Below are 24,185 nucleotides of genomic sequence, written 5' to 3'. Positions count from 1 at the left end.
AGTATTGTGGAAATACAGCTTTTGCAGAACCCTTGTCAACAACGTAAGAAATTTCAATTTCAATTTCGTTATCAAATTCATCAATATTGTCCGCTTTAGATGTACTAGTAGATGCAATTCACAGAGCTGCATTATGGTTTTTCTTTGCTGAGTTACAGAGTTGTAAACTCGACAGTCTCGTTTTTTTTGAAAATTTTCGATTTTTGCCAATTTTTAATAAAATATTGAGGACCTGAATCAGAAATTCGAAAGCAACATTCACTAGATTTCAAGTTTTTCTTTTCAATACAATAAACCTCGTCAAATCTGGTGCAGTGGTTGCCGAGAAAAGTGAATTCTCCGTTTACATGGCCTTAGCTAGGAGCTGCCGAGGTGAAGCTTCCACTTAACAGTGGACCGCGTACTCTTCGAGTACGCGTCGTCTGCTCTGAATGCGGACTGCAGACGTGCAAGCGATCCCACGACGCAAAGGAAAGTGCGAGAGGAAATGAGACACGGCGATGATGACGCGACGCCCCTTTCCGTGACCCATTCTCGTGATCTTGACCGTCGAGGCGGCAAGGGAAGCGTATTCGTGCCCTGCTGACTGCGACCGTCGCTCCCAGGTCTCCGATGAAGCGCCGACTGTCACTCGTCATGTGCTGCCTTTCGGCGTGCGTCGCTGCAGCCAAAAGCGGTAAGGCTTGCGGAGGAGTTTGCGTTGCGTCACATGACTCGCCTGTTCGTCTCCTTAGAGCCTAGCGGTGGGCTTCCCCTGCGTTGCGCTCTGCAGTTTCAACTGGGGTGCCGTGATTAGACCGTGATATACCGAGTCATGGTATCATTTGGCGTTCTGTGCGGCAGTAAAGGTTTCCACCTTGTGTGCCCGCAGATCTGGACACGAGGTTTCGTTATCCATGGAGGCGATGGTAATACGCAGCTGAATGCGGAAGAACTATATCTTTGACTTCAAAGATCATTTTTTACGGCGACTGCAACATTCCTTTTTGTTGTTCCTATCGGAAGCGGATAACTGTAGCCACAGTAGAGTGTCATGCAAAAATTTATTGAGCGATAATTTAGGCTTCCATCGTTCAGTCACCATAGAAACAAAGGCTATACAACAATTTTTCTATGACTCGGCATAAATTTCTTGTCAAACTCCTTCACAGCTCGTTTTCTTGGTGTTATGTTGTGTGTTCCATCCTCCAGAGATTATGTCACAACGGCTGCATGTTTTACATACACGAATAATTATTTTGATCACGTAATCTCTAGCACGTCAGCAAATCAGAACTAAGCGTGCTCCTAAATCTACATGACGTTTGGTAAAGCAACACTAACAACGTGTAGATATTTATGGTGTTACAAAGGTATTGTTTTTATTCCCAATATTCTGAAAAGCGTCTAAGAATGATAATTAGAACATAAATGAGACCAGTCGTTGGCGCACAAACACCACATGATATAATTTTGTCACATGAACGTTAATATAAGCATCAACGAAGCTGTTCAAGGCTAGAGGAACGCAGTTTGGGTGTATTCATTCACCGCCCATCGATACAACGCTCCATGAACCTGCGCGGGGGCTGATTCTCTTCTAGTGTTGTTGATAGGAATCTATCGCAGCTTCGTGGCCTCCGAGATCACAACGGCGAAAGTTGCTTCTTTTCGATCTCGAATGCCACGGCAGCCACGTTCTGAGTGTCACCGTCGAGGCCACATGGGTGCTACTACTGAGTATTATTTCATTATGTTCTCACAAAATGAACACACACTTCGTTTCCATACATATCGGCTTTTTAGACACAGACGATCTTTATCTGTGAAAAAAAAATTAACATTTGAACCCCCTGACGGAGTCGGAATAAACAGACTTCAGCTGTAAAAGCTCAGCGGGATTTTTTTTTTTTCTGGGAACAATGACCCTGTATAAGTTGAACAGAACAGAACAGCTAAGTGCATTAAAGGCGCAAGTTATTAGACGGGAGTACCTTCTCCACGTTGCTAACTGAAAGTTGTTGAAATTCGCGTGGTCTTTTGAAATATCACTTTTTTTTGCAATGCTGCCCATTGAGTTACGGTGGGGTATTGCGGAGGAAGTTGGACAGATGGCCTGAAGCGTAATCTCCAAAATTCCTGCGCCTGAAATACTGGCTAGCGTCAGAGCAACTTAAATTAGTTATCATATCACTTGCTTTTACTGAAGCAGTTTTGGTTTCTGCAACTAGAAAGTGAATTTTCGTGACGTAATGACTGCAATACCACACTGGATCCCTCCGTTCCTATGATTCCTGCAGCAGCAGCACGCGAACGTAGCCAGAAGAAATGCACCCTTCACTCTTGCTTGCATTTCATACGCAACATCACCATCCACCTTTATCACAACGTCAGCAAATTTTGCTATTTGTAGTGAAGTCAAGATGACGTCGAGGATGCCAGTTCCGGCATTTCGAGACTAACTTTGATATCAAGAAAAAATATCCCACAATCACTAGAGATATCGCACAAATTACGGCTATATGTCGCCTACGTTACTTCATTATCTTCTCTTCAAGATAACGACGATCTATCTGCCAAACGCTTTCAAACAGGTAATAAAGAAGGGTTAATTATAACTGACCTTCACTGACCATAACACGTGTTATGCCTTTGTATACGACTGCTATGGCTATGTTGTTGTCAGGTGCTTTTTTTTTCTTACGTTTACCGCCTACGATCCTTATTCGCATAATGTTGTATTGGCATTTCATGCTATTTAAATTGCGTGTATACCATTATGTTTGTCACACGCATTGTACCGATTGAAATCCACTGCTTTGACGTCGCTTTATGTATTCACATCTAGCTTTCTCAAACCCCATATGAGTGGTGCACTTTAGATTTTGTTCTGTTTTATGAGGGAGCCGCGTACGTGTCATGCGTATCCGCCTTCAGTCTTCACTTCGTCCTTCTTTGGAAGGGAGGGAAATAAAAAATAAGGGATCAATCTCACAAAGCTTTCTCGTTCGTGTTCTTTGCCACTGGCCAATCACCTTAGCCAATAATATATTCCAGCGTCAGTACTGGCGGAAATTTTTCTCTTACGAACAATTCTAGCACAATTGCTCTTTTGTGAATACGGACCCAGTTCAATTCAAGTGTTTTCCTGCCGGCATACTTGTTAAGTGCGAATCATTTTAGGTGCTCGAAACGTGCGGTGCACGTACAGGTACACAGAAAAGGAAAAGAGATAAAAATTTAATAGGGCATTCGGATGGACTCAGTAAGGAGCTCCTGGGCAGCGCACCAAACGTCCCTATGTTTTACTTCGGAATAGAGGATCCAAGCAAAAGAAACACAGGTTTTGTTGAGCGCAGGCCAATTCTTCGGAGTGGTAGCTTCGAAGTTATTTTTTAACGCAGTAAAGCGGCGACAAGAAAGAAGGAAGAGACGAATTGTTTCTTCCTCAATACAAGAAATTAGGATGGAGTGGAGGGTACAGAATCCGGCCTGTCTAAAAACAATACCAGGGAGGGAAGACGGCAACGTAAGTTCGTGAGGGAGACCTCAAGCATGCTTGTGTCGCAGGATTCTCAAGGTCAGGGAAACACCGAGTGCTTATAATCTGAAGAAGCAGTGGTTAACCGGCTCTGGCGTGCCCTGTCGCCCTTCTCTCTCTCTCTCACTCTCTCTGTGTGTGTTATTGTGTGTGCGTGTGCGTGCGTGTTTGTGTGTGTGTGTGTGTTTGTGTGTGTGTTTGTGTGTGTGTGTTTGTGTGTGTGTGTGTCTGTGTGTGTTTGTGTGTGTGTGTGTGTGTGTCTGTGTGTGTTTGTGTGTGTGTGTGTGTGTGTGTGTTTGTGTGTGTGTGTGTGTGTGTGTGTGTCTGTGTGTGTGTGTTTGTGTGTGTGTGTTTGTGTGTGTGTGTGTTTGTGTGTGTGTGTGTGTGTGTGTGTGTTTGTGTTTGTGTGTGTGTGTGTGTGTGTTTGTGTGTGTGTGTCTGTGTGTTTGTGTGTGTGTGTGTCTGTGTGTTTGTGTGTGTGTGTGTTTGTGTGTGTGTGTGTTTGTGTGTGTGTGTTTGTGTGTGTGTGTTTGTGTGTGTGTGTGTGTGTGTGTGTGTGTGTGTGTGTGTGTGTGTGTGTGTGTGTGTGTGTGTGTGTGTGTGTGTGTGTGTGTGTGTGTGTGTGTGTGTGTGTGTGTGTGTGTGTGTGTGTGTGTGTGTGTGTGTGTGTGTGTGTGTGTGTGTGTGTGTGTGTGTGTGTGTGTGTGTGTGTGTGGTACCAAGGGCAACCGCCAGCCGTGTTTATTTATAAGCTCCGATTCTCCACACTGTGCAGAGCTGGAGATCGGCAGTGGCTACAACCCGGGCGTGCAGGAGCTGAGGAGGCGTTTTCTGCGCGAAAGCGGATACGACGCCTCATCGCGACCCGCAAACGACTCCGCCGAGCCGACGGTCGTCCGCGTGGTCATCCCCCTCTCCGAGGTCAACTACGTCGTGAGTCTCGCAACTCGGGATTTATGTTTTTTGCGAGGTCGAATAGACGCATTCATAGAACGAAGATGAAAAGAAAGAAACGAAAAAGTCAGTCACAACTGCAGCTAAAGTTAATATCACAGCAGACGAGGCTATATCATATTGAGAGGAAGCTTTAACTCGAGCCAAACTCTGATTTTCCCTATTCAATCGCGCGTAAAACGTTTAAATGTTCTCATGAGACCGCTGCTGGACCGAACTGAGGGTTAGGTATTTGTTGAATTCGAAGGCGAAAGTGAAATTCTAGAAACTTTAGAGGAAGCAGTACTTTTATGTAGGGCATCGTTGTTTTTGCAAAAGTTGAAATAAAGGTTGGTAAATTTCTGGAGCAGTCAAGCACAAGTTTAACCTTTCCTAACGCTGCGCCAAAAACACATATCGAAGTTGGGTCAACTGAATATTTAAGAGCGTCTAATGTGGACTACCATGATAGTAAACGAGTTTACAGTTTCGTTAAAATCGTTACTATGCTTATAAAGGTTTCACTATAGATGTACATTTAAGACGCGTGTATGATACATTAAGTTGGTCCCCTTTAGAAGTCGCCATCAAGGTGCCGTTTACAGAATTGTTTTATCATTATCCATGACTGAGTTTACATCAAACCTGTTCACTTTGCATGTCTTAACAGGCATTGTTTACAATATCCTAATACTGTTATTTATTGCTGGTCCCCCTAAGTTAGAAACTTGGCATTCGAGATTTTTTGCTTGTTTTCCTATTTCCAATTGTCATCTATTGATAGCATAAATTAAATTGCGCTTTCTAAACACACTACATGTTCACTTTTTTTCTTTAATGCCAAAATTAAGCCTCATTAAATTTAGTACAGTAGGTACCGAGCAAAATGATTTCTCCGCTCTCATATATTTACATAGGATCATCCGAGGTAAAAGTTTCTTCTCAAAGAACAGACAGAATGCGCAGACCCCACTGCGCATAATAAAAGCACGCGATATGAAGCCGATATGTAATGCAATCATTAAGACGTGTTGGTGTGACGCAGCAAGCAAGGCAACTTCTGCTGCGCAGGAGAAACAGCGCCCTCGCAGCTACCAGGCGTCTCACGATGCTGGTGTGATGTGGAGCGCCGTCAGATGGCGTTGCAGGTGTAGCACTTCTAAAGCCCCTCAATCTCCCAAAGTAGCGCCATTCACTTCCCTCCTCCTCCGCTCGGCGCGGCCTCGACGGTGGCGCCGCCGGTGGTGGGCCTGCCGTAGCAGACGACGGCTAACACGCTACGGGAGGAAATCCGCGGAAAAGTTCGTTCGAGTCCTGCGGAGCAGTTTTTTCAATCTAGATCTTGCTTTGTCAGTCGGTAACTGGCCTTAAGAATGTCGTGTCGGATTTGGGGAAGAAATAGAGAAAAGCACCATTATTCAAGGCGTATTTAAGGCGTAAAGCGCGCGCACGTTGAAAGTTCGTGTTGCTGAAACACGACACAAGCACGCGATGTGCTCAGACACGCGAGTAATTACCAGAGTTTCAGGTTTTGACAGCGTGGAAGTATGTGCACGTGGTTTCGTAGGTTAATTTACGTACCTGCAGGATGCTTCTGTTCGGCCGGCGCGTGAGAGATTCCGACTGTCTGCGGTCAGCAATGCCTGGCAGTTCCGTTTCTGTTCCGCGCCTTTTACGGATGTACGTAGCTCATGCACAGGTTGTGGTGGCCATGAGCAACGTTTTCACACATAGGCGGCATAGATAATTTGAACAACGTACCAGCATATGAAATCGTTATTTATTTATGACAGTGCAAATGGTTCGAATTTTATAGAAAAAAAAGAAGGAACTTGATGGGACAACTGGAAAGAGGTTCAGAAAATAATTATCACCCTCCCCTCATTGGCACCAGCAACACTTTGTTGAAGTGCTAATTTTATCCCTGTATACTACGTGCGTCTGTATTCTTTTGCGTTGTAAGTTTTCACAAGGAAGCAGTGTTGCGTTAACTGGAACAGTCAAGGCACACAAGACAGAAAAAAAGTTGATTCTTGGGTTTTACATCCCAACACCACGATCTCATAAGGCACGCCATAATGGGGGCTCCGGATTAATTTTTTTCCAGCTGGGGTTCTTTAACGCGCCCCCAATGCACTGGACACGGGCCCGTTTTGACACGGGCGTCAAAAGAAGAGGTTGGAGGAGCCGTGGCACTTACTTCACAAAGCCGCGCGTTCTTTGCCACTTGCTCGAAGTCAGCCCGCCCGATCTTGTGAATCCACACTTTTCTTCGTTTTGCGTTGCGCCCGGCGGATGGTAAAGCAAAAAGCTTTTTGCCGTCACTGGGTCTGTTGTGGCAACCGTAGGCGCAGCAGGACGGCATCGCAATTAAGCACTCGGCCCTAACACATTGTATAAAACTACCGCACTCCTTCAAACCGCCTGCCGTAGTTTCGTCGCGCAGGCCCAAGAATGGGGGTCGCAGCGCGCTGGAAAGAAAAGATATACAAAAGCGCGGCGCCTGCTCTGCGCCGGAAAGAAAAAAAATATACAAAAGCGCGGGGCCTGCTTTCACGTGACACAGATTGGCCAATGGGGGAGCGGAGGAGGCTGGGGAGACAGGAGGAGTGGAGGAGGAAGCGCCTGGGTGAGCGGGGTGGCGGAAAGATCTAAGAATGGCGCTACTTTTGGAAAATTGAGGGGCTTTAAGCACTTCAGTCGTGCATAAGATGAAACCGACGGGAAACCGTCGGCGTCGGTCGGCACCTATAGTGTAATATTAGATGGCGCTAGCTTGACGGTTACTGCTCAGGCCAAAGCATACACTCATTGACCTCGAGCACATACCGTGGCGCCATCTGCGTAGAAAGCAACATCACGTGATACCGTCGGCGAAGCGTTCGGCATCTGGAAGGGCTCAGTCAAGGTTAATGCCGAGTGTTTTACATGTTTTAAGCGTGATACGAGTGGCGTCTCGGCTGAAAAACGATCTAGCGAGTACATTCCAGTCCAGACCGGAATGTAGGGCAGCAAAGGTCTTCTCTTTCCTTCTTTTTTTTCTTTTTTTTTTTGAGAGTCAGCAACCTGACGATTTCACATTGGTCATTCAGTTCGCACGACCTTTCATGAAAGTAGCTATACGCACTTTTGCCGCCATAGCAATAGTAGTCTTCCCAGCTTTCGACGTGGGTAGAGCCACTGGCCACGTACTTTAGCCTGACTGATAGCGTGACGAAGATTCATCATCGGTCTATTATAACAGGTGGAACTTCAACCGCTTATGCATTTGTCTCCTCAATCCGCATGCATCGCATGTATCTATGCCGCGGAGTAATATTATGCTCAGGGCATCGTGACTGACGTCATTTCAAGCGAGCACGTTACAAGCGCTACCTGCAGCACTTGCTAGACTCTTACAACCACCATTATTGCTTAATTTTCAGTTACTTTATCATCCAAGCATCTCACTGCCGCTTCGTTTTGGAGTATGCGTGAAAACTCGGACCGTGCTCGGTCGAATTCATTCGGCACTTCGGCACCGAGGAGTAAATCATGCTGTTAAGAGTGGGCAACTAAATTGCTGTCTTTGAAATGAAGCACGTTATCTACAACCCTCCTATCAAGACTTCAATTGCTCAGCCAGCCAGCTCCATGGACTCCGGAAAAGGCGCGAAGGCGCGAACGCGAGTCACGTGATGTCGCTTCCTACGTCATATCGACATTAGCGACGATTTCTCTAGCGGTGGCCCTCGAGGCCAATAGAGAGAGAAAGAAAGAAAATGATAAATGAAAGGCAGGGAGGTTAACCAGGACTGAGCCCGGTTGAATGCACTACAGTGGGGAGAGGGAGAAGGCGACGAAAACATGAAGAGGAGAGAAAGTCCACGGTGGATATCGCCGACGTGGTTACAGTTTTCTGCTCTATATCCACTGACAGTTTCTCAATCCGGTAGGTCAATAGAGGGCGTGTACAGAACGCTCATGCTAGAGTTACTGTATATGGCACCCGCAGGGAGCCGGAGTTATCTGCCCAGAGTTGGGCAGAGAACGCCGCTCCTCCATTTGGCCTCGTCAATTCCAGCGCCACCACCACCAGCCCGGTGCATTTTGTTGCCTGCCACACGCGCCAGCTTTTGCGCGGATGCATTATTTTTCTGTGCGCAGCTCCATACGTGCTTTCATTCCGCAGCGTATTGGCTGGCGCGGGCAAAACCATGACAGTCGAAAGAAGCGCGAACGAGACCAAACCAAGCAGACCAAACAAGCGGGAGCAAGAGCTGACGCGAGCAGACGACAGTGCGAAACGAGCGGCCCGGCTGAGATCAGAAACGAGTACGCATCGAGCGGTTGGGCAGGTCCGCATGACACCGTTTTCCCGCACGCGCGTCACCGAAGGGACCGCTGTCATTGGTGTCCGCCGTTCGCGGCTCGCGTCTTTCATCCCCCACTCCGCGCTCGCTCTTTCATCTTTCGCTGTGTTCGCTCGCTCGGTTTCGCCAACTCTCAACGTCTCAGCGCAGGAACGGGCACCTAGGAGCTGCGCTCTAAAAAGTAACAATAAACAAGATTGACGAGAGAACGGTCTCGAGCTCCCGCGCGAAGGATTAGTGGCTCCACTGCACAAAAAATGGATTGCAAGATGGCGAACCTATGCGCAACTCTGGCTCCGTGCGGGAGCACTAACTCTAGCTCATCCCAGCAACGGGAGGCAGAACGCTGGCTTGTCTCCACTGCCGAGACGACTGAGCGAAGCGTTGGCGGTTGCGTCCACTGGACTTCGTCGAGTTTGCAGCCAAACGCATTGCAAGTCTCTGTGGACCCTCGCTCTAACGCTGTCCGCGCCCTCGATAGGGCCACAGCTAGGCGGCGTCAGCGGCGCTGGCGGCGCGAATGTGGCGCGAGCGTTCATGAATTGCTAAAACATTAAAATCAATAGGCCGCTCATAACTTAAATATCTGGCTTAGTCGCCCTAACCGATGTTGCATGCAGACGTGGGCGCCAGGCTTCCCTGTCGCTACCAATGTGATGGCTCTTCGCGATGGCTCGAGCCTGCAGTTGCTGGAAGACATCGCACCTCATCTTTCGAATGATGAGCGTGTAGAAACCTCGTTTCATAATAATACTTTTCGTTACGATACCATACGCTTAAAACACATGTGTCTTGTGGGAAGTACATTTTTCTGCTTTAATACTGGTTTGGGTGCTGAAAGATTTCGAAGCTGTGTCTAGAAAAATGTCACAGAAGTAGCCAGTGCCATTGTGGTGGTTGCGTGATAAGGCGTATAGGTGACCTAGCGGAGAGTCATGATGCCCTTAATACAATTACATGCAGTAGTGCCAGAGCGTAAAGCGTGCCTACGGGTGAACAAATTTATTTTGTAACGTATCACTGTAAATAACCATTGTGCGTAATGCGCGTTTCCGTCGGTCTATGTGGTTTAAATTTTTCCATAATGAAACTGTACATAGGATCGCTACAAGACAATGAAAAGTCACAGCATCATTGCACATAACCATTGTGCACGCTGTATGCTATGAACATCATTGCGTCTAACGTGCGTTTCCGTGGGTCCATGTGGTTATATGTTAGTGTGTGTCGACTCGGACACTTTTTTCAAGACGTGCCATGTATACAATGCTTCGTGCTTTGTAGATGTTATCGTCCTGGTGGAATTGTCCGGTCAGTGCGACTCAGTGTTCGTATCATCTTTTGCTGAAATAAACCTTTTTCTAAATACATTTCCCACAAACATACAATTTCGTTGTCCCTGCCTATGTTTCGACATACTAGCCAAGTGCGTTGTGCAAGTTTGTTACCTTTTCTGACACGTGCGCGTCTACTCACCCAGCCATCGATCGATCAGGGCGTGCTGCTAACCTCTGCGCTGTGGATGCTTTTAGCGCTGGAACCGAGTGCTGATTCAGTACCGATAGACTGCGCCGCCTGAAGCCTGCACCGTTCTCCTTTACGCAGGCACTAGTGGACGAGTGGTTCACGGTTGCTCTTTACTTCTGCAAGGTAGGGGCACATTTGTTCCCGCTTTACACCTATGGCCCAGACGTATCATATAGCTTAAACTATTACGAGACTTCTTTAGTAATCGCGTGAGGCACACATATCAAGGTTCAGCTGCCCGAGATGGCTTACATGACAAATCGAAGTGCGCCTTGGGCGAGCTAGATAAATTTCAATAACGAGCTTTTCGTTGATCCCTTTAAGGCAAGTGTTTCATTTTACGAATACAAGCAGTGAATTATCAGCACGCGTCAACGTTCATCTCCTGACAGGCCCTGAACTAAAGCGAGGCTACCCTCTAGCGCGGTCGCAACAATGCGGCTATAAATTCTGACAGCACTACTGGCACCCGTTTATGACCGCGTCTATTAAGCACATTTGTTTATTAGGTTGAATTCAGGCCTAGCAAATGCCGGCGGCTCTTGCAAGGCTAGGTCCGCCTGCAGCAAGCAATAGGCCCTCCTCCGCTTCCTCCTCCTTTAAGTGGAGACAAGCGGGAAGGCAGGCTACAATAGGGAACTGGCTATCTCGAAACGCAGTTACGTTGATGCTGCCCATTTTGCGATGAGAGAGAGAGTAAACATTATGGAAAAGAGCACACGAGCGTAGGCAGCTCTTCCGATGTGCAGTAGGTGGTGCCCTCAGTCCAGGAGTCCAGCGGCTTTTACTGCCCTTCTCGCTCGCTCTACCAGGTTGAACAAATTTCGCCCAGTTTTCCAGCAAGACTAACGTACACTACGTAACCTAACTTTAAAAAATTCATCCAATGTTCTTTTTGAATGTATTGTTGTAAGCCATTATCGTATATGACGTGCACATTTTATTCCTTTTTATTCATGTATATATACCCATCTTGTTCCATGTTACATTTATTGAGCTTGGTGTCGCTATGCATCTTCGAATACTTCTTTGTTTCATATCTTTCTACTGTCTGCTTATTATGGCTCTGAGTCAGGTACAGCTGTTTGGCCGAACGAGCCTTTCTTGATGTACCCAAACAAATACTGTGAGATGGGCGCTTGCGCGGCGGTGTATGTTATTCCAGTTTTCATGTGCGCCAGCATAAAGCTAGACAAATTGTTTCTGGGCCCGTTAATAAAATTGATTGACTGGTTATGTTTATTATTTGTATACATGTAGATAATCACGCTGTATGATTCACTTTTTTTTTTTGGCGCCCGCTCCTTCGTATTGTGTTTCTTCGTCTCACACTGTTTTGTGTGTCAGATTTGTCTCCTCTATACATTTCGCGTGCTACTTATTAAGCACACCAGTACGAAGACTTCGTAGCTGTTCGTGGTTGCTGCAACAAACATTTGATTGATTCGTTATTATTAAATAATTAATGCCAAAGCATTACGTGGCCCATTGCTCGAAAATCCGGCGTCGTCGGCTTCGTGACCCAGCGATGGTGTCAAATATTGACGATGGCTCACAGAGTGAAAAACACGTCAGAAATGCTCGGATTCGTGCCAGCTTTCTCAGGAAGGTTCCTGTAAACAAAGTAAGCTAATGGCTTTGAGGAGAAAATTCGGTACATTTCGGTGTGGATGGGAGTCGAACCCGGGCATCCGCGGTGCGAGGCGAGCACGGTTCCCCGAAGCCACCGCGGCTCCACGGTTCTGGCTGACTAAAAGCGTGCCTAGTGCGTGACGTCATTGCACACGTCACGTCGCTTTCATTTGGCTCATGGAGGAAGGAAAAAGTTAGGAGAGAGCATTGCGTCACGCAGCCAGCCTTGGCAAACGAACGCTCCGTGAACCCCATACATTTGCTCAGCGGTGGCCCAACACGTGACCTCTTGAGCGGAGATCGCGGAGCAAGAATCGAGATTTGCTGAGACGTTTGGTTCCCAGTAGCTATTCCGGTAGCTTTTATTCTCTGCGCGCTTGTTCAGCTCCAGGTAATCCAGAACCAATCCATAAGAATAATTACAAGCAGTTCACGCTTTGCTAATGGAAAATCCGTACTACATGAAAACAACATCCTAACCATTTCAGAACTCACCAAATATAATCTAGGAATTTTATTCGACAAATATATGACTAAGGAACTACCATCAATCTGCTTCTCACCTTGTGACCTAATAGCTCATAGTCACACTAGATTTGCACTCAATAATAATTTTCTTCTACCTAAAGTGCGAACTAACTATCGTAAACAGACTGCGGAATTTTCCGCAATATCGCTTTGGAACACTTTACCCCCTATCATCAAAAATGCAAAAAATTTATACCAATTTAAAAAAGAACTAAAATCATTCATAATAAATACTTACTGAAACTCTCCTCGTTTTTTTTTTGTATTCCGTTTTTTTATATCGTCCTGCTGTTAACAAGTGTTCTTATTACTCATGTACTATAAACATGTTTTGATATTACTCTTAGTTCTCATCTGTACTACTGTTGCTTTAAACTTTGTATAACATCATAAGTGTCTTTAGCAGGAGGTCCCGATACAGTCTTTGACTTTGGGACCTCCTTACGTATACTACGCACATGTAATTATCTGTATTTTTACTAATAAATAAATAAATTGTGAAATTGTGAAATTGCCCTGCCATGGCGTTGCCTGCAGAGCGGGAACACTAAAACCACGTTTGACGTGCAATCACGTGTTGGGCGGACAGGTTTGGCTTCAATCGCGTTGCGCGATACTCCCTCATTTTTCCTTCCTCCATGATCCGACTGACTAAAGGCGTGGTCTTGTGCGTGCGCCATTGAGCACGTGATGGCGTAGCCAATGGGGAGGAAGCGGTGCCACGTCATGAGTATATAGAATGAGCGCATCCTTGACGTTCCGAGGTCTACAAATGGTACAATGCTTTCGCATTCCCACGCGTAAGTTGTCTTAATTGTCTCTGCCGATTTCTCTGTGTCTGCTTTTGCATTATTACATCATTTCCCTCTTTGACTTCTGCGATAGCTATCCTTATGCTCCACCACCAGTCCTGACACAGACAATTGCTGTCATGGGTAGCGAAGCGAACCCGCTCAAAGAGCAGTGGATTCGTACCCTTTGAAACGGGCGAGTAATAGATGCTCAGGCCGAGGATCGAGAAGAAAGATAAAAAAACAAAAAAATGACAATAATGGTGACGATTATTGGCATCCCCTTTGAGACGGGGGCGACAAATAGTCACCTAGCCTGCTTGATTTATTCATGCTTTACTAAATCTTTCTCTATCTAGACTTTTGCCAATCCCATCTCGGTTTTAACCTTCTTATTTAAAACATGTATCAATACATTGCATATTTATCTCGGCTTGTATTGACTCTGTTTCGATTCCATCTCTTCCCTGCTTTTTTTCTCATCAATACTGTAAGCGTCTCTTACTTATCTGGTTGTCCTCTTTCTATCCCCTTATCCCAAACCCAGTGTGGAATAGCAAACCGGAGACTGATATCTGGTTAACCTCCCTGCCTTTCCTCTTCATCTCTCTCTCTCTACTTATCTGGACTGCTGACCAGTTAATCATTCCATAGTCTTTGAATCTCAATACGCCCGGAAGGTGGACATTCCCCAAAATAAGCAGGGAAGAGATTGATATGACCAAATCCGTTACAGGCATAGGTAGCTATAGGAGGTAGATAGAGAAGTTTTAAACGGGAAAAAAGGAAATTTTGGAGGCGTATACGAAAACGCTAGAATGAAAAGCATGTACAATATCCCTGAGTGCACAAAGCAGGCTAGGTAACTATTTGCCCTCGAGCCGTTTCAAAGGGGATGCTAATAAATCATCATCATCATCATCATCATCATCATCATCATCATAATCATCATAACTCGTCTGTCAGTAGCTGAGGCTAGATCAAAAACAGATTGTGCGCTCTCATCAAGCGACCTCAATGAAATGCACCAGTTTCCGCACAGTAACTGCTTGCGTGGTTTTTACCCCACATTTTTCCCTCCACATGTCGTGAATCAGCCCGGCTGACTAGTCATCGATGTGTTTCACGTTTTTATTTTGTTTTTCTTTTTTTCTTGCAAACGACAGTTTTGGAAGGAACCTCGCTTCTCTTGGGACCCGAAGGATTACGGCGGGAGTCATCGTTTTTCCGGAACCACGAAGGAGATATGGTGGCCGCGCGTCGAAGTCGTCAATGCGTAAAAAGTTTTTTTTTTCTTGTGCACATTTCTCTGTAGAGTTGTTAGAATAGTCAAAACTTTTGAACAACGCGAGTCGAATATTCTCCTAATCCATTCGCTCCTCCAATCGAACAGCTACTATATACAAATCCGAATACTTTTCGAATATGCATTCAACCTGCAGCGAAAATGGAATAACTTCGATTCCAGACATGTTAGCCATGACTCTGTATGAAGCACGCTGCATCGTTCAGGAAGACACACTTCACGGCTGAACACATCATTCGAACTAACATTTTGTTCAGACTCGGCATTCAGCAGCGGGCATTGTGTGTTACGATTTTTAGATGCAGTACCTGCGTCTTCTTTTTGGTGCTTGACTAAAGTATTCGGCTTGGTGTGTCAGTTCATTTGACGTGGTGTGAAGGGTAGTGCTGAGTACGCTGCGCAGACCCTGCGAACAGCTTGCCCTTTCCATAAAAAAATCCTGGTTAAATCTCAGTACGCCTTGTCGCATCATTATCTCACACAGCTGAGGCACCATCTTCTGCGGCCGTTCTAAACAGAAAAGGAAAACGTCCACTTTTGATACAGTTAGCATCAAATAGAAGGTACTTGTTGCTCACTTTATCAAAAGTGGACGTGGATGTTTTGTCGATCCGAGCAACTCGTACATCAAAGGCACAGAAGCTGCATAAGCAACATGTCACACCCTTCGAAAGAACTGAACGCCTGTTTTGCCATTACCCGAAATCAACCCAAGATTTTAAAAATGCCTTCACTATATTCGGTACAATTCCTTCGCTACGCCCAGCGTTTTCAATTGCATCATTATATCCGGAGTTTGCACTTTCATAGCTTCTGTTATATCCGACACATGATCATATAGTCTGCGCCGGCTCTACCGAAGCCCGCATCCAGCTGTGCGTTCTCACCGATGTCGTGGGAGGGCATTTCTCTGTACTGTTAAATTTCGCTACGCGGCCACATTCGAAAATGGCGGCATTTCGAGCCAATAGGAGAGGCCATAGCAACCCTGTGGGCCAATCAGAACTGAGAAGATGGCCAATGCGACAATATGGTGAGACTCCCCTCAAAAGCTATCGCAGAAAAAAGTTTTTTCTCGCTACAGCCGAGCGAGACACCGTGAATTCGCCATTCAGACTTGAGAGAGAAAAAGAGCGAGGACAGGAAAGGCAGGGAGGTCAACCAGACGAGCACCTAGTTTGCTACCCTACACTGGGGGCGGGGGAAACGGGTAACAGAAAAATGAAAAGAGAGAGAGAGCACTGAATGCGTGTGGGAAGACTCAGATTGCACCCGTATGTTAACGGGCCCACAAAACTGCCTTTTTGAAACTTTGTTCTAGTAGTGCGCCTGCACGTGTACTCCGAAGACAACCATGCAAGTAGGCTGAAAAACTTCTTGCTCATTCCAAATGGTCCGTTAGTGCTTTTAGTAAGGCAAGTTTTATAAGTGCAAAAAAAAATCCCTAATGTTGTGAGGACTTAGAATGTGAATATTCTTTGATATCAATAGTAGAAGAGGTTGTTCAATATTAAAGAAAGTATTAAAATATTATTCAATATTTTATTCGATTTGCTTTGTTACCAGCCGTACACGGTTTCGTGGCCTTTGATGTAGCAGTTGCTAAGACTAGCAAACACTTTAAGAACAAGCCGTCATTTCAACGGTAATTTTTGACAAGCCATCGGCATCATACCGACAGGACGTTTCTATCACCGCGAACAAGGAGAGAAGGAGGCGCCCAAAAATAATAATGATAGGCTAGTGATAACACGATTTCATGCGCTGCCGTAGGCAGTACGTCGGGTTTACGCCTTACAAAATGGCGGCCTGCCGTCATTTTGACGGTCAGATGGCCTCGCAAATAGAGATGCCAAGAAATTTCCCGCTATTTACTTTAACATTTTTGCAGTGTAGGCCTATGAAAAATTGCGTGTGCGTGTGTATTATCTCCAGAAAGCGTCAAGACATCGACCTGCTTCAGCAGTCGGTCAGTGTCTACAGCGACGGCAACACGTGGTCCTGTGACGCTCTCAAGGTGAAGACGCCGTGCAGCGTCGACCTCAGTGATTTTCCGAACGACAGACAGGTATGCGCACGCTTTGGCCAGTGTGGGTTTCGCGAATACAAGGTGTAACCATCCATGCATTGATAACAATGCACGTTAGCCTTCTTTAATGTTACACTGCTCCAAAGAGGTTTGCAACTTTCACGGCTCCTCGGAAAAGGACCCGGGGAGGCAGCGACCTTCGACCACCGCATAAGGACCTAGAATCCAACTGCTCTCACCATGGGAATTGGTAACGCTGTAATGGCCAACATATCATATTTCACGTGCCTATTTGGATGCCTGAAAACTCAGCTTTAAGCGTGAGAAGCCTAACGCATAACAGATGAGCCTTTTTGGTGCGCTGGATCGAGTTTTCTGTTGCAAAAAGGTTAGCAGACTTACCATCGTCATCAGCCTACTTATGCTCCACGGAGGAAGGAAACTAAGGAGAGGCCCTGACGTCACTCTTTGTGAAGCAAAAGTGAAGCCGGAAGTTGGCGTTGCTGATGGCGATGCTCCGCCTTTTGTGCCACCCTCCTCTCTTGTTTACATCTTTCGCGAAACCACGCCGCGCTGCGCGTGGTTTCGCGCGTGGAGCGCGCTCGCTCGCGCAACATCCGGCAGAGCACGGCGCAGGTAACACAGCGCAACAAGACACCGTGACTAACGCAAACCCGCCCACACAGCGCCTTTGCCACGGCACGAAACCTACCAGAGCAACACGTGTGAGCGCTCAAAAAATCAGAACAACGCCGCCATTGTGGCCCAAAAGGCGGGGCCATGCAGCAAAAAAAATAAAAAAGCGGCAAAAAAATGAGAGCCTATACGTCATTTCCGCCACACTTTTCTCCTAGCGCGCGGATGGGGTAGGGCCTCTCCTTAGTTTCCTTCCTCCGTGTTATGCTCAAACTGGGACGATGGTCACTCGCGCTGCTCTTTAGTTACGTCGGTCTTGTGCCGGCTGACGCGAATACAAGGCGTAACGATCCATGCCTGCAAATTTAGTTATTTCATCGCATCACCAAATTCTCTGCCGCCCTCGCCTTCGTTTACATTCACTTGGCACCCATTCTGTAACTCTGAGGGACCGCAAGATTAAACTAGAATATCGGCTACCTTCATTTAGTTTCGAATCCACAATGTTGCTTTCTCCTCTCTTAACATTACGCCTAACATTTTGCGTTCCATCACTGGTTGCGTGGTATTTAATATCTTCTCAAGCTTCTTTATTATCCTCCAGGAAGTTCCACCCTATAAGTTAGTACCGGTAGAATGCAATAATTCTATATTTCTCCTTTCGAGGATAGCGGTAAGCGAACTAGCAGTGGGTGAGTGAGTGAGTGAGTGAGTGAGTGAGTGAGTGAGTGAGTGAGTGAGTGAGTGAGTGAGTGAGTGAGTGAGTGAGTGAGTGAGTGAGTGAGTGAGTGAGTGAGTGAGTGAGTGAGTGAGTGAGTGAGTGAGTGAGTGAGTGAGTGAGTGAGTGAGTGAGTGAGTGAGTGAGTGAGTGAGTGAGTGAGTGAGTGAGTGAGTGAGTGAGTGAGTGAGTGAGTGAGTGAGTGAGTGAGTGAGTGAGTGAGTGAGTGAGTGAGTGAGTGAGTGAAGAAGCCATTTTCCATTGAAAATTGATTGTGCGAATGACCATGAAGGGCACAAGCAAAACAGGTCAAGCTGTTTGTTTTACAGAAAGGAGCTAAGGCCAAAGTAAACGTTTGTAGCAGTGGAACTTTCACACAGGTAAACTGGTTCACCATTTATGTTTGAAAGTTGAGTTGTTATTACATTAACCCAACTGCAACCAACCACTGTACTATCATAGTGGTGTTGTTGCAATATTTGTTGCAATAACACTGTTTTTGGCTCATGGGCATGCTCTTGTCGCGCAGACTTGCAGCGTTCGCGCGGGCTCTAGCGCCTACAGTGACAGCGAGGTCAAGATGACCGGGTACGCCGCCTGGGGTGAGCCCCACATGAACGCCAGCACGGAGTGGGTCCTCGAGCACATATCCTTCGAGAACCACACGGAGACGAACAGGTGCTTCGATAACGTCGACGTCACCTATGGTTGCGAAAAGTCAGTTTATTTTTAATGCGTTAGCATTAGGAGTGTCAAAGTGGAAAAAAGTGCATGTAGGTCAAATGTCGGAATCAGGTCACGTGGTAGGAGTAGGGAGGCGATGGTAGAGCTTAGAGAGCGTGTATGTGTGCACATACATACATACATACATACATACATACATACATACATACATACATACATACATACATACATACATACATACACACACACACACATACATACATACATACATACATACATACATACATACACACATACATACATACATACATACATACATACATACATACATACATACATACATACATACATACATACATACATACATACATACATACATACATACATACATACATACATACATACATACATACATACATACATACATACATACATACATACATACATACATACATACATACATACATACATACATACATACATACATACATACATACATATAAAGCCAGCAGAAATGCTATGAAAAGCACAGGGGTAAATTGCTGAGGTTCAAATTAAAATGCAGAAAACAATAAAGGGGGAAATTAATGATGAGAAAAAAAAATAACTTGTCATCGGTGAGGACCCAGCGTACAACTTTCGTATTACAATTGGTAGTAGATTGTACCCGTAATACGAAGATTGTGCACTCGGTCCACAGAAGGTTGTGATGGTGGTCTCCTCCGGACCACCTTTAGTTGCAGTTCGCGGTTTACATCATGGAGCCGGGACCTCAAAAAGTTGTGACGTAACGCTAACGCATTTCTCTCGCGTTTACCGCTAATTCGCCACTGAATTTTAGTTTTGTTTTACAACTCAATGCAATAACCTCGCTATCAGAAATGCGCTCGATGCTTTCATATTATTTTGGGTAACCTGCGGCGCTTTATTAATGAGCAAAACCGATAACGTATCTTTTGAAAACATTATCCTGAATAATTTGGTAGAAAATGGTTTGCTATCACTACGAAAAACGAAGCCTAAACTTCTTTCCTCAATCTCAAGGCAGAACCTCTGTACACTGCTGTGACGACACGCAATGCGAAGTATTTTCCTTTATAGTTAGGCAGGTATGGTGATGTACAAGCCGTTCTAACTTGCTATTCGAGCTTTTAGTTCTTTCATAATGTATCGTAGTCATTCTCTGCCGGTAAACAATTACCTAGAACCGAATAAACGCTGTCAAAATCAATGACGTCACAGTGAGTAAGTGTAGGAGTCACTGTGCAGTGTCAATTGCTTGCCGTTTTTGTGTCCTATCTGCCTCGCCAATCATCCTGTAACGCTAAGAGTGGCGGCTTTCTTATCGCAGAAGCGTAAGTCATCAATAGATATTAAGTTAGTGTTGCAGTAACGTGCCTCTCCAACCGGAATTCCCCATCGGAGCATCCAACAACACGAAGTATTCAAAGAAACCTTGTAACAGGAAGTATTCATAGGCATATAACAGAAGGTATTCAGAGCGGAGCAACGGCAGTGCAATAAGATAGGCAACAGAGCAAGTCCGTGTTCATGCGTATCCATGAACGTCTCAAAATAAACCTGTCCGTTCCTTCCGTCTGCAGCAGCCGCATTTTGATCGAAGCGAAAAGCAAGAACGCTCGGATACGTTGGTTTAAGAGCACGTTAAAGAACCCCAGGTGGTCAGGATCAGTCCGGAGTCTTCCAGTACAGCGTGGCTCATAATTAGACCATGGTTTGGCTCGTGAAACGTCAGAATTATTCATGTTTCTTTAGCGATGCGTCCACCTGTAAATTTTCTTTACCTTCTTCTTACTTCCGTGACACAGAGTGCCTCCACAAGCTGGCGTAACCAGCTTACTTGGTAGAGAAACTTTTCTTCAGCTGTCGTCGTTTGTCCTCTTCCATCAGAGACGGGACGCCATAGACGTTGCACTTGGAGAATAGACTTTATGTACACGATATATACATCGACAGCTATTTAGAGTGGGTCTGACGTATCAACTCGACGTAGCCGATAGTGCATAGCACCGTTCGTACGTCAAGACCCTTGGGTTACACTGGTTCCGGGCGCAGGAAAGGTGCTCTGCACTTTCGGCTCTGCCGAGTTAAGGCGCCGGTCCCAGTGTTGTTTTTCCCGCCGTTCACAAGTATCCACCAACAGCGTAGCTCGGTTTAGAGTTGGCCTTCAGAGTCTAACGCGGTTTCCAAATGGGTTACAGGTCCTTCGCGGACGTGGTCTTCCACCTGCGGAGGTCGGCCCGCCGCCACCGCTACACCTTCACCGTGCCTGGAATCTCGTCGGCGCTGGTGGTGCTCGCCTCCTTCTGGATGCCTCCGAACTCGGACCGGAGGCTGACGCTCGCCTGCCTGAATCTCTTCTTCCTCGCCACTATTTTCAACAGGGTGTCCAGGCTGACGGCGGCTTCCGTATCAGTTCCTAAAATGCGTACGCCATTTCCCAATGTTCCTTCGTATTCAATATGTACCGCGAAATACATGCACCTTGCTTACATTATTTCTTTTTTTCAGAGAGCCTTCTCAGTCTTCTACTGCAGGAGAAGGAATAGCTGTTTTGCCTTGTTAGATTTATCTACATGTCTGCAGAGTGTCTTAGACGATCCATGGGCAAAATGAGTTTAGGATGTCTGTATGAAGTCCGTAGACTTTGTAGCCTCTTGTTTTTAGAGAGTCAGAGAAGGGAAGAATGAAAGGCAGGGAGGTTAACCAGACTGAGTCCAGTTTGCTACCCTACACGTGGGGTGGGGAATGGGGAGTGAAAGAGAGAGAGAACTTAGGTGTAGGATGTCTATAGTCGGGCACTCAAGTCTGTTGCCCTCAGGTTGTGAAAACGCTCGAACTGCTTTCTGGGCTAATAAACTGTGAGGCCAGGCTCCCAAGATGTATGAGTTAGGCGATCAAAAAGTGTGAATGCTCACGTATACATGAGTGGCACATTACACTCTGTAAGCCATAGGTGCGTACAGGGTGCGTTTGCATATTTAGGCTGCAATACAAACTTTTCCTTTCGAAGTTGTAAGTTTCGAAATTCTTAATTCTAAATTCCTCATTCTAAAATTAACAAGGCAATTACTTTAACTTTTATAGTGCGCCAGGCAACTAGCACATAAAATTTATTTTGGTGGTGAAAGAAGATTGACGACCAAGCGCCGTAGATCTTATAATCGCATCCTGCATTCTGGTTTTTACAGCTCGGCTAACCTTAGCTGGGGCACTCTGCAGCATCTGTACACTAAAAAAAATGTCTAAGAGCATTATTGATGCTTTTAATGGGACTTTACTAATGATATGCAAAGTATGAGTGTGATTTACGTAGCTTTCGGTGTTAGCAGTTGTATGGAATCGTTCTGAATTGCTTATCTCGTCTTTTCTTTGTTTTTCTTTCTCCTTTGCAGTTTTGTTCCTTGGGTTACTAACCCTCGTCGAGTTGTTCACCGCGGCTGGGAGCATACTCATCATCAGGTCGTCGCACTCCAATTCCCGCATCCGGGTACCAGATACCTTGCACCGTTTCGTCAGTGGCTCATTCGCGAAATTTTTGTGTCTAAACCGGAGCGAGCCAACCACCATCACTGCCAAGTCTTGCGAGCATCAGGAGGACGCGACGTTCGATGAGTCACTAGAGAGGAAAAGGCGATGGCTCATCTTGGCTCAAGCCGTGGACCGTGTCTGTTTCGTCATCTTCGGATTCGCTGCGTTGGGCTTCCTTTTATGACTCCCGTGTTTATAAATTCAAGGAAAGCGGCACAAAAAAGAATTCTGTGATACGATTACAGTCGTCCTGGCAGACATTGGTTTGGAAGTCATAGCTATTTTCCTTCACCAATAAAGGAAGAAATGGGATCAAATGGGATCAAATGGGATCAAATGGGATCAAAGCTATTAGCAGTGGAACGAAATCACTAGGATTAAAAAGTGACTGTGGGGATCAAAGGTTCTTAAGCAACTCACCGGTCATGAGACGCGACGTACAACTAAACAACTTGTTGGGATTTAGTGTCCTGAAACACCAGAGGGAATTAGATGGCTCCGTACTAACTTTGAATACCTGGGCCTCTGCAAGGTGCACCCAACGCCCGGTGTACACGAGGCTGCTTTTCACTCCGACTCGACCGAGATTCGGCCGCCACATTCGGGACTCGAACCCGCAACCTCGCGCTAAGCAAGCGCCGCCATTGGTTGCGCCAGTTAGTGGACGAAATATGTCATTTACGTGTGTGCGAACATCACTTCATAGATATTAGCGCATTTCTCTCGTAAACATACTCGAGAATTTAAGCACCCCTTTCCCCTCTTTCCTGCTTTATTCGAGACAACGGCTTTAATTGCACAACGTTACCATCGGTTGCCTTTATTTTCTTTCTTTGTTTATTCAGGCAACGACCGAAAAAAGATATAACATTCATGTTCTCTAGAAGGCTGACAGGAAGGCAAAAATGCCTCGGAGTGTATGACATTGACAAATGCTTTCATTGTACAAGCGGAAACTATCATACACGCGAATTAAGAGCCACCATAAAACTGCGTGCTTCAATATTTCCCTCCACCGACTTCAGGGATCTCTCCAGCATGTATGCAATATGTCTCATTGGTTCTTGCGAAGTATCACCTTTATACGTCTTATCGCCTGCCTTCGGCGACCGTTTGAATGTCACCATAAGAGCTGCTCCACAAAAGTGGATGAGTCATTAACACATGACGCCTTCCAAAGAGTGTGCACGTGCGCGCGTGGCAAGTGCAAGATTGTAAACTTTCGACAAACAACCCGCTCGGAACAATCCAGACACGGTATGTAGACCAGCGTAAATAAACAATATAGGACCAAAGGCCCCTCAACTATGCAGAATGCAGTAAGATATGCTGACCGCTGGACCCTCTCCTCTGTACATGTGTACATGTAACCTTACCTGTTCTGATGCAAAATACAAAAAACGCCACATAGCGACACACAGAGCCTTGTAGGACGCCAAATGTAACTTGAGCCGTAGTTGTCACGGTCATCCTAGAAATTTCCAGCGATTAAATTGAGAAAAACTCACACAATAAATTTTTCTCACACTAATCGTTGTTTCTTCTTTCACCTCTTATTCCCTTTACCCCTTTCGCCGGCACATGAAAGCCAACCAGTACTCACATTTGCTAACCTTCCTGTCTATCCTTCCCTTTTGTCTCTCTCTCTCCAGCGACTAGGTCAGAAAAACAAACCGCTTAGAAGAGAGATTTCTTGGCGACATCTGCCAGTAGGCTGTCGCCATACCTTACGCAGTATATTCCATAGGGTTTACTTTGTATGTCGGTATACTTAATACTTGTATTAATGCTTTATACATTACTTAAAGTGAGGCGCCTGATATACCAAAACTGCACAGTAGGTTATGAAGCACGCCGTAGTAGAAAGCTCCGGAGTAACTTTAACCACCATGGTTTCTTTATCGAGCCCCCCATTCATGGTACACGAGTGTTTTTGCATTCCGGCCCCATTCTAATTCGGCTGCTCTGGCAGTAATC

At 45.8% G+C, this 24,185-nt stretch overlaps 1 protein-coding gene across 3 annotated transcripts; it reads left to right on the top strand.

Moving 5' to 3' along the window:
- The first annotated feature begins 501 nt into the window (after window positions 1-501).
- On the top strand, window positions 502-23,769 carry LOC135896310 (acetylcholine receptor subunit beta-like). Of its 3 annotated transcripts, none has more exons than XM_065424672.2 (8): window positions 502-676; window positions 4,296-4,453; window positions 10,411-10,455; window positions 14,450-14,559; window positions 16,525-16,657; window positions 18,502-18,689; window positions 20,879-21,105; window positions 22,073-23,766. In XM_065424672.2, exons 1-8 carry the CDS (start codon window positions 613-615, stop codon window positions 22,390-22,392), a joined length of 1,245 nt encoding a protein of 414 aa, XP_065280744.1. In that variant the 5' UTR covers window positions 502-612; the 3' UTR covers window positions 22,393-23,766. The 3 variants fall into 3 exon arrangements, with proteins under 3 accessions (XP_065280744.1, XP_065280745.1, XP_065280746.1); XM_065424673.2 differs by having other exon boundaries at window positions 507-676; window positions 18,502-18,650; window positions 22,073-23,748; XM_065424674.2 differs by lacking the exon at window positions 502-676 and adding an exon at window positions 3,508-3,559 and having other exon boundaries at window positions 22,073-23,769.
- The last annotated feature ends 416 nt before the right edge of the window (window positions 23,770-24,185 follow it).

This window comes from Dermacentor albipictus, chromosome 6, assembly GCF_038994185.2.
Source record: "Dermacentor albipictus isolate Rhodes 1998 colony chromosome 6, USDA_Dalb.pri_finalv2, whole genome shotgun sequence".
Taxonomy (NCBI): domain Eukaryota; kingdom Metazoa; phylum Arthropoda; class Arachnida; order Ixodida; family Ixodidae; genus Dermacentor; species Dermacentor albipictus.
The sequence above is the reverse complement of the archived record's forward strand: the minus strand, read 5'-3'. Positions and strand labels throughout refer to the sequence as shown.

Excerpts from the sequence above, each read along its gene's own strand:
- LOC135896310 (XM_065424672.2), top strand. The coding sequence starts at position 613 with ATGAAGCGCCGACTGTCACTCGTCATGTGCTGCCTTTCGGCGTGCGTC. Across the intron at positions 14,560-16,524 it reads CGCGTCGAAGTCGTCAATGC|AAAGCGTCAAGACATCGACC; the intron begins GTAAAAAGTTTT and ends TATTATCTCCAG. Across the intron at positions 21,106-22,072 it reads CGTATCAGTTCCTAAAATGC|TTTTGTTCCTTGGGTTACTA; the intron begins GTACGCCATTTC and ends TCTCCTTTGCAG.